Source organism: Cucurbita moschata, unplaced genomic scaffold (assembly GCF_002738365.1).
Source record: "Cucurbita moschata cultivar Rifu unplaced genomic scaffold, Cmos_1.0 Cmo_Scf00009, whole genome shotgun sequence".
NCBI lineage: Eukaryota > Viridiplantae > Streptophyta > Magnoliopsida > Cucurbitales > Cucurbitaceae > Cucurbita > Cucurbita moschata.
The window spans coordinates 3,331,013-3,346,433 of NW_019268525.1; the positions used below are offsets into that span (position 1 = coordinate 3,331,013).

At 37.8% G+C, this 15,421-nt stretch overlaps 3 protein-coding genes across 9 annotated transcripts in view; 2 read left to right on the plus strand and 1 right to left on the minus strand.

Moving 5' to 3' along the window:
* Window positions 1-23: 23 nt before the first annotated feature.
* LOC111447032 (DExH-box ATP-dependent RNA helicase DExH6) lies at window positions 24-10,288 on the plus strand. 7 transcript variants are annotated; one of them, XM_023085991.1, is made up of 16 exons: window positions 25-335; window positions 917-1,007; window positions 1,216-1,501; window positions 1,715-1,789; window positions 1,988-2,032; window positions 2,741-2,831; window positions 2,962-3,020; window positions 3,441-3,602; window positions 4,285-4,337; window positions 4,801-4,834; window positions 5,045-5,134; window positions 5,212-6,213; window positions 7,657-8,763; window positions 8,874-9,059; window positions 9,235-9,676; window positions 9,953-10,287. In XM_023085991.1, exons 1-15 carry the CDS (start codon window positions 221-223, stop codon window positions 9,439-9,441), a joined length of 3,603 nt encoding a protein of 1,200 aa, XP_022941759.1. In that variant the 5' UTR covers window positions 25-220; the 3' UTR covers window positions 9,442-9,676; window positions 9,953-10,287. The 7 variants fall into 7 exon arrangements, with proteins under 7 accessions (XP_022941761.1, XP_022941759.1, XP_022941757.1 ...); XM_023085993.1 differs by lacking the exon at window positions 9,953-10,287 and having other exon boundaries at window positions 24-335; window positions 9,218-9,357; XM_023085989.1 differs by having other exon boundaries at window positions 8,874-9,697; window positions 9,953-10,286.
* A 771-nt stretch (window positions 10,289-11,059) lies between these two features.
* LOC111447033 (BTB/POZ domain and ankyrin repeat-containing protein NPR2-like) lies at window positions 11,060-15,285 on the plus strand. Its single transcript, XM_023085997.1, has 4 exons — window positions 11,060-12,035; window positions 12,717-13,473; window positions 14,517-14,714; window positions 14,813-15,285. Exons 1-4 carry the CDS (start codon window positions 11,514-11,516, stop codon window positions 15,076-15,078), a joined length of 1,743 nt encoding a protein of 580 aa, XP_022941765.1. The 5' UTR covers window positions 11,060-11,513; the 3' UTR covers window positions 15,079-15,285.
* LOC111447034 (phytoene synthase 2, chloroplastic-like) overlaps window positions 15,256-15,421 on the minus strand; it is a 2,744-nt gene continuing 2,578 nt past the window's right edge. The window contains exon 6 of the mRNA XM_023085998.1: window positions 15,256-15,394. The gene's annotated coding sequence lies outside the window, so the exon portion shown is untranslated. The remainder of the gene's footprint in view (window positions 15,395-15,421) is intronic.

The window sequence follows — 15,421 nt, forward strand, 5'->3', positions numbered from 1 at the left end:
TTCAGACAGAGAGGAACAGAGAGGGGGAGAGAGCGAAGAAAGGTATACGTCGATGAAAGCCGAGGGAAAAGCAAGCGCCGTACATAGTTTAGGGCACTGCCTAATTGTTTCAAATGCTGTTTCTGTCTCTTGTATCTTCTCCCTTTTAGGTTTCTTATAGCTGAAGAAAAAAGCTCTTGGAACCAGTTGGGGGAAGGAAGAAGCTACAGATACAAAAACTATGGCGAAGAAGAAGCAGAAGAAGGGGGAGCAGAAGCCGAAACCCAAGGCATTTGCAGTCGCGGACAGTGAAATTACTCGGGCACTCGAGCGGTTTTGCTTGTCCAATGATGAAGGTAAATTGGAAACCATGACCCAGATTATGAAATGAAAATAAGATGGAGTTTATCCAATTGTTTTTCTGCCATCTTCCAATGGAATGGAGAAAGGGTTATTTGCTTTAATGGGTCTTGTGTTTTTCGGCTATGGGTGATTGCTTCTTCTTTCATGTGTTTATGTTTTTCGCTTCTAAAAAGTTATGTGGGATTTTCAAGGCAGGGACTGTTTGCTTCTCATGACTTATCTTATTAATTCTTCGATAGTAATGGGATTGGTTCTGTTTTCACTAAGAAATTTTTTTGCCGATATTTCACAATGGCAGAACAATAATCTATGCCTTGGTAGGTAGGAACCTGAGATTTTCTGCCTGTTCAGCTGTGAAGTTGTAATTGATGTTATAGGTAACATGACAAGGATGGTTGTTGAAGATTCCTGCTTGCTTGATTGGAACTAAAGCACTTTCTCTGTAGCCTATCATTCTCGCATGTCTTCAATCTCATAATTCTTTGTTTTCTCACGTAGTATATTTCTCCCACGTACTAATTTTGGGGTCTGTCATTATCTGCTTAATTAGCAAGCTTTTGAATGTTTGATGCAGTTTTCACTTTTGAAGCTGATCTTTCTAAGCGTGAACGTGCTCTCGTGCATGAAGAATGCAGGAAAATGGGTTTGACATCAAAGAGTTATGGGTAAGTTTCAATTAGCGATGTCTTCCCTGAGTTTAGAAGGCTTATTGTCATGTGTAGCCATGTATGTAGATATTCTTGGAATGAAAATTTTCTCCTAAGCTTGGGAGGCATTTGGTAATTTTCATGTTCGTGGAATGAAATTTTTCTGTGCATCTACAACTTCTCAGGCCTTTGCTTAGGATTCTCATTTGCTCAACTTCTTTTGTAGGCGTGGAGATCAACGGCGCGTTTCAATATATAAATCCAAACCGCAAAAGGACACCATGAAGTTTTCTGAAAAAACCAAAAGTGTTTTGGACGATTTATTTAGTTCATACCCACCCGATGATGGAGAGTTGGGCAGGGAAACAATTGGGAAATGCAAGAAAAAGACCCATAAACAAAGTCGAAAGAAAGATGATATTTTCTGGAGGCCATCAATGAACAAGGAAGAGATAATGAAGAAAGTGGAATCATATACTACTAGAGTGAAGAGTGTTGCAAATCTGAAAAAGGTTTCTTTGAGTACATGAACAAAAGTGATGAAGTTTACTGGTTTTATGCTGTACCTTCATCTCTCTCTGTTATAGTTTTTCTTATATAGGAAATGCATTGTCATTTCATATGTTAATGCAGTAACTTCATCGTCCTCCCTCCCCAAGTTTATAAGTTTATCATTTTAACACCATAATAGCTGAAGCGAACTGTTGGTACTTTTCTTCTTGTAGATATCGGGAGATAGATCCAAGCTTCCAATTGCATCCTTTCAAGATGTCATTACTTCAACAGTTGAATCGCACCAGGTTGCTTTTTATTTACATTTATTCTGCATGGTATTCGAATTTATGAATCATTTTGAGACTGTCAAAAGGACTCTATTGTTGTTATGCATTTTTTAGCTAGTTCTTTGGAAGTTAGTGATGGTCGGTCTTCTAACTTCCTCATCTCAACTGATGCATCAATTTCTATTCCAATAACTGTCTGATCATTGCTTTATGCAGGTTGTTCTCATATCTGGCGAAACTGGGTGTGGAAAGACAACGCAGGTTACTCAGTCTTCTCTTTAATGATTTCTAGTTTTCTATTTATTTATTTATTTTCTCTGAATACATCATTGCTTGCCTGATGCTCTGTTTTGGATGCAATGACTTTTGTTCTAATAGATATATTCACCCGTCTTTCCTGTATATAAGTTGCATGTGTTTGATTTTTTATGTCCTTGATAACCCACCCTTTGGAAAAGAATTAGCAATTTTTATTGATGAAAGAAAGAGATGTAAACTTCGAATGAGATATCCATCCCCGTCTTTGTGAATCACCTTTTGGATTTTCTTTTTGTACTCTTTTGTGTTTCAAAGCCCAGTCTCTTTGGAAAAGAAAAAAACTTAATCGGTCCTAGGGTGGGTATTAATTTATTCTTTAGCAAAATCCAGTCTTCCGAAAATTAGCAGCTGGCTCATATATATATGCTGCTTATTTTGCTTTGCATTTTGAATGTGGATAGCGAGAGGAAAAATATGACGCCCATCACAATTCTGTTTTGCTTTAACGAAATGACCTCCAGAAAGCTTGATGATCTTCCAGCACTACTTAAGAGACCCTTTGTGTGTGTGTGTGTGTGTGTGTGTGTGTACCACGTTAGAATGAAAAGGGTGCCTATTTTATAAATTATTTCAAAATAAAACTTGTAAAATTGCTTGGGATTTAGTTATTTTTGTTGCGTGCTATATAATTCTTTTGATAATATGGTGTAGGTTCCTCAGTTTCTTTTGGATTATATGTGGGGTAAGGGAGAGGCATGTAAGATAATCTGTACCCAACCTCGACGAATATCTGCGACATCAGGTTTGCGCCATTTATTACCTTTCTGGATATCTCTTTTCTTTCTATAATTAGCTTTTTAAACTTAGTTTGTTATATTAACCATTCTTATTTCCATTTTCTTTGAATTTATTGTTTTCTTCTTCTGTTTTAGTTTCTGAGCGAATCTCCTATGAAAGGGGAGAAAATGTTGGAAGTGATGTTGGATACAAGGTATTCTTTCTGCTGGTAGTTTACATAAAAAGATATCTCATTAGCTATTTAGTATAGAGTTTTATTCACTTTGGAGTTTCAATGTGGGCCTCATTATCTTGAAGTAACTGATGTTGGGAAGATGTTCATGATGGAAATAGGATAGGACCTTATCATTTCAAACGTTTTGTTCTTGGTGCTTGTATGATCTAAATGCATGGATGTACCTGTTGTTCGGGGTTCAGCTGGATTGAAATCATGTTTTTTTTCCTTCTTATTCTGTAGCTTATATTGAGAATTTATGCAACAGCAGATACTCCTTATTAGCACGGGGCACTTTTGGAATTCTCCTCTTAAACATATGTGGATTTATATAACATCTTGCTTAATATTGCTTTCATAGACATTATATTAACTGACGTTTTCCTTTTATAATGGAAGATACGGTTGGAAAGTAAAGGTGGCAGGCACTCATCAATTGTACTCTGCACGAATGGTATTCTGTTAAGGGTGCTGATTTCTGAAGGGTTGGGAAAATTAACTACGGAAGCTTCAGAAAAAAGTAGGAAAAATGTTGTGTCTGACTTAACTCACATTATTGTGGTATGTTTTCTATGTCTCGCTTCTGGATTTTATCGTTTTCTTTTGGCATTGCGTGTGGTTTTGTTGCTCTGGGTTGGTAGGGTATACCGCCGGAAAATTTGGTTTATCCATAGCTTAATGTACTTTTGGAGTCTGGAGAGAGGTTTTTTCCCAACCAACTTTCATTACAAGATTATTATTATTATTTTGATAAGAAACAAAAGATTTCATGAAGGGAAGGAAGTGCAACCTAGGGGAGGGCCAGGGAAGAGAGATCTCTGTGCCAACAGAAACAACTGAAAACAACTTAGAGGAAAGAGCTACTGTAGGTGCAAGAAGTATTGCAATAACAGTTCAATTACAAATTAGAGGCGGCATGCCATACAAATCACAAAGAAAAATAAGACCTTCCATGTTTCTGCTGTATTGAGAACTCTGATTTTTGTTCTAACCAAATAAGCTTCAAAAGGTTCTGGCTACACATACCCTAAATTTATCGTAAATTCCTCATCACAGGAAAAAAAAAAAAAAAAAGAAAGAAAGAAAAAAAGAAACTTGCTAGAACAAATTTTCTTTTATCTTGAGGAGGATACAAACGGACTTCCTCCAGTATTATCTTCAATATTAATTAATCTTGCAGTATTACATGTTCCTCGCAAGTTTTGTTTTCAGTTTTCCTTCATTCTTATTTCTACGTTTATAGGATGAAGTTCATGAAAGGGATCGCTACTCTGATTTCATTCTAGCAATTTTGAGGTATACTTCACTTTCATTGGTTCTCTCATTTATGTGCTATTTATTACACGTCTCTTTTTCCACATTGAAAACAAAACTGCTGTCAGTTATCCTGCATATTGTCCCACGAGTTTACAAACAAAAATGCACCAATTCTTATGTCACATAAATCTTTTGATAAGAAACTCCATCGACAAGCTAAACTGAATTTTAAAGTAGTCGTAGATTTCTTCAATACTTGGATACATTTAATTATTGAAACTTCTCATGTGTTACATTACATGCAAAATCATCAATTGAGTTTCTCTCAGACATGCTATGTTTCCTTGATTAATAATTTAGACTCCTTTGACTCGAGTTCCTTGATGGATTGCGTATGTTAATCTTAAGTTTGTGTTCTTTCACCTTAGTTTTCCATTTTGAGCTGGCATATTTATTAAAATTTTTGGATATTTTCCGTCAATTCTCTTTCACTTGTTTGCAGAGACTTGCTTCCTACATATCCTCATCTACGGCTGGTTAGTTGTATTTTCTTGGTTTTTACTTGAGATATTTTTGTGTTCTTCAACTATTCATACCATTCAAATTATTCATACTTCTATTAATGAGATAGATATTTGAATAGAAACAATACTTATAATTGTAGAAAACAAGAAAAAGAGAAGATTTAGGGTAGCTCGTTATTTGATTATGACTGAGATGTGTGGTTTTGTTTTATATCCTGACAGATACTAATGAGTGCTACTATTGATGCTGAACGGTTTTCAAAATATTTTGGTGGCTGTCCAATCATCAGTGTTCCTGGATTCACGTTTCCTGTAAACCTCCCACTTAAATCTTGTAGTTTTGTGTCTTCATGTAATTTAGGTCAATATTCTAACATTTAAATATTCAGGTAAAAAATTTCTATCTTGAGGATGTACTATCTATAGTGAAATCTTCGGAAGAGAACCACCTTGATGATAGTACGGTGGGTGCTTCAGATGAAGAAACTGAGCTAACAGAAGAAGACAAGCTTTCTTTGGACGAAGCAATTCACTTGGCTTGGTTGAATGATGAATTTGATCCCCTTCTAGAATTGGTTGCTTCTGAGGGATCCTCTCAAATTTTTAATTATCAGCATTCCGTGACGGGCTTATCACCTCTAATGGTGCTTGCTGGAAAGGGTAGAGTTTCCGATGTTTGCATGCTGCTATCTTTTGGTGCGATGTGTGAATTACAGGCCAAGGATGGCATGACTGCGTTGGAAATGGCTGAGCGAGGAGAACATAAAGAAACTGCTGAAGCAATCAGAAAACATTTGGAAAGTTCCATGTCCAACTCCAAGGAAGAACAACGATTGATTGGTAAATATCTTGCAAGAAATTCTAATTCTGTTGATGTTGCTCTTATAGACCTGCTGTTAGGGAAAATATGTCTTGATTCGAAAGAAGGAGCTATTCTTGTTTTCCTTCCTGGATGGGATGATATCAGCAAGACTCGGGAAAGACTTTCAATCAACCCTATCTTCAAGGATGCATCAAAATTTTTAATAATATCTCTTCATTCAATGGTTCCTTCTAAAGAGCAAAAGAAGGTTTTCAAACGACCACCTCCCGGTTGCCGCAAAATTATTCTGTCCACTAATATTGCTGAAACAGCCATTACCATTGATGATGTGGTTTATGTTATAGACAGTGGATGGATGAAAGAAAAAAGTTATGATCCTTACAGTAATGTTTCTACTTTTCAATCATCTTGGATATCAAAGGCTAGTGCCAAGCAGCGTGAGGGTCGAGCCGGTCGCTGCCAGCCTGGCATATGCTATCATCTTTATTCAAAATTTCGTGCATCTTCTCTTCCTGATTTTCAAGTTCCTGAAATTAAGAGAATGCCGATAGAGGAACTGTGTTTGCAGGTGTGTTTTTTGCCTAGTTCTTTATTATCACGTGTAATATTTACTGAGATTACATAACCATTCTCTCTAAAAACATAATTGTACTTTGAACTGTTTATTGGTGTGCTATTCTGATGTATGATTGTACCAAAGCTGAATGTGACTGAGTAGTGGTGAAAAGAGTGGAGGTGGGAATGGTGACGAAACCAAGGAAAAAGTACTATGAAAACAGTGGATTATGTAGCAAGCTATCATTTTCCTTTGGAATTGTGTTTTAGATGGAAGATAAAAGAAGCAATACTGTATGTCATTAGTCTCCATCAACGCCCTTCTGGCTAAATGGTTGTGGCATTTATTCATGGAGTATGGCACGAAGTTATTATGAGTAATCATGGTTCACGCCCTTTTGAGCGAGTGGTTGTCAATTGTGCTAAATGGCCTGGTAAAAACCTTAGGAAAGTTACTGCCTCTGATCTTCCCTCTTTTTCTCCTTGTGTTAGATGTTTTGTGGAGGACGAGTCTAGTGTTTACTTTTGCGGGTTTGTTGGGTGGGTGATAAACCTCTTTGTGAGCTTTCTCGTGATTATATCATATATCGAGTGAGAAATGCATTTTGTGGCTTCTATCTTACCTTCCTTTGATCCCTCCTCGTCGTTATCTTTGGTTTTCATTGATCTCCTTGCGCGAGAGAGAGGTGATAGCTGTCGTGGGTCTTCTTTCTGTTCTTTGGAGTAAGTTTATGATTTGTGGGAGAAGAAACTTTAGGTTTTGGACCCCTAATGTTTCTAGGATTTTTTCGTGTACTCCTTTTCATTTGTTAGTCTTCCCTTCGCACCTTACAACCTTTGCTTTCTCCTCACTCTAAAAGGTTAAGATCTCTTGAAAGGTAAAACAAAAAATTTTAACGACATTCCTCCTTGGTGTTGTTCCTGCAGTGGTTTGTTCTTTGTAGGAGTCAGGAAGAGGATCCCCATCACTTATTATAGGGTTTTTCAGTTTTCTCAATCTATCAATCTGTGGGCACGGTGTCTGCAGTCATTTGGGTATTGTTTGACTTTGAATTAAGATTGTTATGTTATGGTGAAGGAGAAGGGCAAAGTTTTGTGGCATGCTAGCTTCTTTGCCATTTTTGTTGGGTACTTGGCTCGAGTATTATAGTAGGATTTTTAGGGAAATAGAGAGGCCGTGTAGTGAGATTTGGGAGGTGTCAAAGTTTCATTGTGGGCTTCGGTCACTCAACCTTTTTGTAATTATGATATTAGTTTGATCTTGTTGGACTTGAGTCTATTTCAGTGACTAGTTCTAACATTCCCTTTTGTTGGGCTTGTTTTTTGTATGCCATTGTTTCCTTTCATTTTTCTCATTGAAAGCACATGAAATTTCAGTTCTTGCTTATTATTGTTAAAGGTATTCCTAATTGTAGGATCGTTGTTTAATTGTTTTTGTTCTGTAATTATTTTGCAGGTGAAATTGCTTGATCCAAATTGTAGGATAGAGGATTTCTTGCAGAAGACTTTGGACCCTCCAGTTTTTGATACTATTCGTAATGCAATATTAGTCCTTCAGGATATTGGGGCTTTGTCACTCGATGAAAAACTGACTGAGCTCGGGGAGAAATTAGGTTCTTTGCCTGTTCATCCAGTAACAAGCAAGATGCTTATTTTCGCTATATTGATGAACTGCCTCGAGCCTGCTCTAACTCTGGCATGTGCTTCTGACTACAAGGACCCTTTCACTCTTCCCATGTTACCAAGCGAAAGAAAAAAGGCTGCTGCGGCTAAAGCAGAGCTTGCTTCTTTGTATGGTGGGCATAGTGATCAACTGGCTGTGGTAGCTGCATTTGATTGCTGGAAGAATGCCAAAAGAAGGGGTCAAGAGGCCCGCTTCTGTTCTAAATACCATATCTCTCCGAGCACTATGTCTATGCTTTTTGGCATGCGGAGACAACTCGAAATGGAACTAGTTCAAAATGGTTTTATACCTGAGGATATTTCAACTTGCAGCTTGAATGCTCGTGACCCTGGCATACTCCACGCTGTCCTTGTGGCTGGTTTATATCCAATGGTGGGAAGATTACTTCCACCTCAGAAAAAGGGAAAACGAGCTGTTGTTGAAACTGGTTCGGGGGGTAGAGTTCTTTTGCACCGACAGTCCCTTAACTTTGAACTGTCACACAAGCTAACAGATAATTGCCCTCTAATTGTTTATGATGAGATAACCCGTGGGGATGGTGGTACACATATAAGAAACTGTACCGTTGTCGGGCCTCTCCCATTATTAATGGTTGCAAAGGAGATTGCTGTTGCCCCTGCAAAGGAGAATGATAATGGTAAAGGTGATATTGTCAATGACACCTATGGCAACGATGAAGCTGGTGTAGTTGAAACTGTTGAAGATAAAATGGATATAGAAAATAAATCAAATGAACAACCAGAAGAGATGATTATGTCCTCCCCTGATAACTCAGTAACTGTGGTTGTTGACCGTTGGTTATACTTTTGGTCAAAGGCACTTGATATTGCTCAGTTATACTGCTTGAGAGAGCGATTATCTGCAGCAATCTTATTCAAAGTAAGTGGTTATAGGCTCTTATTCTTGGTTTCGGGGAGTTGCTTAATTTTACTCGTACAGTCATGCTTGCTCTTTCTGCATGATTGTAATGACTTTTTACGGTGTTTCAGGTAAAGCATCCAAACAAAATTCTTCCTCCTGTTCTTGGGGCCTCTATGCATGCCTTAGCTTGCATTCTATCATATGATGGGTTAACTGGTATATCATTAGAATCAGTAGAAATGTTGACGACGATGGTAGATGCGACTGAGATTAGCAATTTTGTACCTGGGAGGTCCAATGAAACACACAAGAAAGTAAGTTCGTTTCATAGATCACTTTCAAATTATAATGATTTTACTGTTCCGGAATCAAGTGGAACATCAAATTTAAACCATCCGTTCAGTCAGAATTTTTTACCACCGCCTGATTTTAGAGCAGCAAACCCAAGTGACCCATCAAGCCCTAATTTTAGGGCTTTCCCTAATTCAGTCTATGCAAGGTCAACACTGCAGCCACATAGAGGGCAGAAGCATCCCCAGCCGGCCAAACCCTTTCAAGACCAAAATGCTACCCAGCAGCAGCATGCTCCAGAGCACAAAACACGTAAACAGAGAAAGTCCCGCAGGGAGCGCAAGGCAGCTCAACAACAGAAACATCCCCAACTGCAGAAACCTCCATCAGGAGAACCCAGTTTAAATGGGTATGGATTAAGCACGTATGGACCATATGGACTCCGGGGCATTTCTCTAAAGCGACCACGTGGTAACGGGGCGGGATAATGTCTAATAAATAAGTAAACAGGTAATCTTCAGGTGACTGAAATTAGTGGATGTATTGTAATAGCTTCAGATGGGCATGCTGTGGTGGATGTGGCTTCTCTGTAGTCTGTCCAATGATTAGTGGAAACTGTGAATCTCAGTTACGACCTGAGGTCAAGCAATTAAGCCACAAGGTACTCCAGTTTTTTGTTTCCTACATCCTTGGTTTCTTTCACGTGTTTTTGTTTTGGTAGGGGGTGGGGTTAATGATCTTGATCATTTGCAACATTTACTTAGTAGTCATATGCACTAGGATTCACGTGTTTTTAGACTAATTTTGAACTCACTCCCAAATATGCCTTTAAACAGGAACAACCCTTTGTTTTTACTAGTACTCTTGTGAGCCATTGTCTTATCTGTTTCAATCCTTCCCGTTTGCCCTTAAACAGATGTCTAGACTCCGTTAAGAGAATGGAACTGTGCCGAAGTTACCTCTGCGGGTTTTGCTGATGAAACGAGCAACGACCAAATCCATCCATTATAGCTTGCTTTCAGGCACAGTTGTAAGTATTGTAAATGATCAGGCTTCGTTCTCGCTGCCCCTCCGACCATTCCATGCAATACGGGTTCGTTTAGGTGTATTTTTCTGGGTTTTAGCACATTAATGATAGAACAGATGTGCTTTTCATTTGTCTTTGTTTACAAGTTCTTCTGTTCTCTCTCTCTCTCTCTGCCATTCTAAATTCTGGGGGGTTGAATTTCTTATTTTATACCACTTAAATACGAGCTGTTATTTTTAATTAAAATCAATTAGTTATTGACTAAAAAGTATAAATGTTAAATCTCGGGAATTCTATATCTTTCAAAACAAGACTTCATTTTTGCTTTCTAAAGCAGATTTGGAAATCCCTTTTTCAGTAGCGGTTCTTTCAACTTAAAAAAACCTATATTCTTTTAAAATAAATGAATTTGATTAATAAACCCAAAGTTAATACACATTCATGAAAATTATAAACTATTATTTTAAAACTTTCTTCAATATTTTTCATTTAAATAATTAATACCAAACATTCAAAATAAATTAAAATAGGTTATTATAGGGACAATATTGTCATTTTAAATCGCACGCGTGCAAGTTGACACTGAAGAATCATACCCATGCAGCCGCCATCACATTATCAAGACACAATAATTACACCGTTAAATAATCATTAAATAATCCAATCATTTTTATTTCATTAAAGAATAATAAATAATACAAAATTCAGCTTTTACCTATATTTTGATGGATTTATTTATTTCCATAAAATTTTATTTTAATTTCATCAAATAATCTTTCTATTTTTTGTTAATTTATATACTAATTAAAAAATAATGTAAAAATCTTTAATTTTAATTTGAATAACTCTATCAAAACATTTTTTTTAAAAAAAAATATATATATAATTCACTTGTAATTTTCGATAAAACAAAAAAAAAAATCACTTTTTAATTATTAAATTTGTACTATAGCCCTGCTTTATAGTACACTAAAGATATATGATATTACTTTTTATTGAAAATTTATCAGAGGATACAAGTTGCAACATAACCAGAAATTTATGCAACTTGTTAAATCTAGGTCAATTCTGTCAGTCTTCTTCAACCCTCAGATCATCATCTCTTCTTGTTTTGTTCTTCGCTTAATCTTTTCTGATGTTTTGTGGTCGATTAATTTTTGGGTTTGAAATCCTTTTTGCTAGTCCATGGATGAACGCCTGAAAGGAGCGTTTTCAGTAAGATTTCGATTCCATTTCTGACTATTGAGTCCTGATTATCTGTGTTTGTTTGATTATTGACGACGTAATTTCCATCCATGGCTTCGATCAAGAAATAGTTAAGAAATTTCCCTATTTGGTTCAATTAGTTCTTGTTCCAAATCTGTGTTCTGAGCATCGTGATTTCGTTCAATCTTTGTTACTTTTGAGCTTCTTTCTTGAGTTATCTTAGTGGAAACGCATATTTTAAGCCATGGACGATCCCTCATCGTCTTCTTATGTGTCAAATGGGTCCAGTTATAACAACGTTGCTGCAACATTCAGCAATGACCCTTCTGCGAACTCTGACCATTTGAGCCTTAGCAAGCTAAGCGCAAGCCTGGAGAAGCTAGTGGATGATTCTGACTATGACTATACCGATGCAGTGGTTGTTGTTGAGGGCATTGAAGTTGGTGTTCATCGCTGTATATTGGCGGCTCGGAGTCTGTTTTTTCATGAGCTTTTTAAGCAGGAAATGGATAGCTCCACAAAAGATGGAAAGCCAAAATATTGTATGTCTCAATTGATACCTTTCAGTAAGGTTGGAATTGAAGCTTTCAAGGTTATCTTGAATTACTTGTACACGGGAAAGCTAAAGCCATTGCCACCAGAAGTGTCAACGTGTGTGGATGAGTCCTGTGCCCATCATGCTTGTGGCCCTGCTATTAATTTTACTCTACAATTGTTGTATGCTTCTGCCACTTTCAAGACGAAAGAGATGGTATTGCTTGTTCAGGTATGACAACATTTCTCAAATTCTTTATATTTCTTATCCATATGGTTTTGTTGGTCAGTCTCTTTGATGGAAAGCTTACTGTTTTATTCGTTGGTTTTTCATAGTTCACGTTATCACTTCGTTATTTGAGCCCAATACTGTAGCTTCTTTCGCAGATTTTTATGGGGAAACCACTAAAAAGAAATAAAATGCAGTATAGAATTAGATTGGTAACATTAAAAGAATGGCACTCGGGCTGTCTAGAATAATTAGGCAGAAAGCGTGCGAGAAGATTCTTTATTAGATAGTCAGGGTGTCATGCAGATGGTGAAGAACTAGTCTATCATTCAAAGATAAAACACATTAGGAGGCGATACCATTTCACTCCCAGATTAATGGAAGAAGGTGATGTGTGTTTCGAGAAGATAAAAGGGTGCAAAGAATCCGACCACATGTACACAAAAGGGTTTGAATGGATGACTGATGGATTAGATGAGTATGAGGTAGTTTAATCTAATAGATAGCTTAATCTGCATACTATACTGATTCTGCAAAAGGGTCAGTTCACTATGTCAACTGCTTATCCTGCATTAGCATAACAAAATCAAGTCATAGGGTGCTTCATTTTAGTTTAGGTTCTTTCTCTTCAACCTGATCGTGAGTGAATACACAATCTAACTCGGTATCGACTAAATTGTGCAGCGTCGGCTCCTAAGTTTTGTTGAGAAGGCATCTGTGGAAGATGTGATGACTATACTGATTGCTGGATACCATTGTCATCTGGACCAGCTACTCTCCCCTTGCATCCAACGAGTCGCGAGGTCGAACCTTGAGGCTATGTCTATCGAAAAAGAGCTTCCAAATGAAGTTGCAAGTGAGATTAAGTCACTGCGTATGAAATCTCAGGTAGAGACTGAACCAAATATTGTAGAAGAGGTGGACCTAAACCGTGAGACGAAAATCAGGAGGCTCCACAAAGCATTGGATGCTGATGATATTGAGCTATTGAAACTTCTTTTAAATGAATCTTCTGATATTACATTGTATGATGCTTACGCCCTTCACTATGCAGCTGCCTATTGTGATCCTAGAGTGATTAAAGAGGTTCTTAATCTAGGCTTGGCAGATCTCAATCTTAAGAATCCTAGGGGACAAACAGTTCTTCATGTTGCTGCAAGGCGTAAGGATCCTAAAATCATTGTGGCCCTTCTGGATAAGGGAACCTCTGCTTTAGAACGTACAGCTGATGGACAAACTGCGGTTACAATCTGTCGGAGGCTGACTAGGCCCAAGGATTATAATGAGATGACTGATAAGGGACAGGAGTCTAACAAAGATCGGTTGTGCATTGATGTGTTGGAGAGAGAGATGTGTAGGAGTTCAGTTTCTGGTGGCATGGAAATGGAAACTCAGATTCTCACGGCTGATATGCATATTCTAGATTATCTTGAAAATAGAGGTGACATTCTCTCTCTCTCTCTCTCTCTCTCTCTCTCTCTCTCTCTCTATCTATATATATATATATATATTCACACATTAGAAATGATAGTAAGATGGCTATATGAAACCGCTCAAGTCCACTTCTAGTAGATATTGTCTTCTTTGGACTTTTACTTTTGGGGTTTCCTTTAAAGTTTTAAAACGCGTCTGGTAGGAACGTGTGGTAGGGAGAGGTTTCCACACCCTTATAATAAATGTTTGTTCTCCTCTCTAATTGTGTGGGATCTCACAATTCACCCCCTTTTGAGGCCCAGCGTCTTTGTTGGCACACCGCTTGGTGTCTGGCTCTGATACCATTTGTAACGGCCTAAGCCATGTCTAGTAGATATTGTTCTCTTTGGGTTTTCCCTTCTAGGCTTCCCCTCAAGATTTTAAAACGTGTCTAGCTGGGAGAGGTTTCCACACTCTTATAAGCAATGCTTCCTTCTTCTCTCCAACCGTGTGGGATCTCATAATCCATCCCCCTTTGGGGACCAGCGTTCTCGCTGGCTCACCTCCCGATGTCTGGCTCTAATACCATTTGTAACAGCTCAAGCCCACCTCTAGTAGATATTGTTCTCTTTGGGCTTTCTCTTTCGGGCTTCCCCCTCAAGGTTTTAAAACGTGTCTGGTAGAGAGAGGTCTACACTCTCTTATAAGAAATATTTCGTTTTCCTCTTCAACCATGTAGGACCCACAATCCACCTCCCTTTAGGGTTCAATGTCCTCGCTTGCACACCGCCCAGTGTCTAACTTTGATACCATTTGTAACAACTCATACCCATCACTAGCAGATATTGTCTTCTTTGGGCTTTTCCTTCGAGGCTTCTCCTCAAAATTTTAAAACGAGTCTAGTAGGGAGAGGTTTCTACACCCTTTTAAGCAACGCTTCATTCTCTTCTCCAACTGTGTGGGATACTATATGTAACAAAATCTAGCTCCTCAAAGTTTTAACTTATTCTAACAAAATTAAATCTAAGCACTATCAAATCAAGAACCCAACATTTGTTTCCTTTGTTGCAGTGAACATTGCTCGTTATATTTTCCCTGCCGAGGCCAAGCTCGCAATGGATATTGCGGATGCCAATTTAACAATAGCATTTAAGGGCCTTGTATCGTCCAATGGGTCATCTGGCAACTTGCCGAAGCTTGACTCGAATGAAACACCATCTATGCGAACCAAAAGACTCCAAGCAAGAATGAAAGCTCTAATGAAAACAGGTACTTTCCAGAACACTATCTATTAATTACTTTCTACTTTTCATCCAATTGAGTGTAAGATGAACTCATCACTCATGTAACATCACACCTGATCACAGTGAATACGGGTCGACGCTTTTTCCCTCATTGCTCGGAAGTTCTTGACAACTTTTTAGCCGATGACATGCCCGACCTTCTGTTCCTTGAAAAGGGAACTCCAGAGGAGCAGCGGAAGAAGAAGGCTCGGTTCATGGAACTTAAAGATGAGGTTCAAAAGGCATTATCCAAGGACTTAGCGGTGAACAACCGATCAAGCGTTTCATCGTCCTACTCATCCTCTTCCTCGCCAAAACCGACCGCAAAGCAGAAGGGTAGGAGAAAATAAAGTGAGACCTGTGCTGTAGAGTTTGAATGTACAAATATTCTTGATTTTCTTAACATATCCTTTCTGTTTTCAGGCCGTGAAATAGTACAACTTTTTAGCTCATGTTAATATTAAAACATTAAACTTCGACCAAAAAGTCAAAAGTTCGTATTCCATTCAATCGGAACGAAATCAATGAAATTAAAGAATTACCTTTTCGTTCCATTATTAATAATTCTAAGCTTTTCCTTTGTGAAGTCAATTTGCTTCGAAGTCATCTAACATCTAAAATTTACAACGAGCGAATCGTGACACGTGTTGAGTAATCACAAGAAAAGAAAAAAAAAAAAAAAAAAAAAAAAAA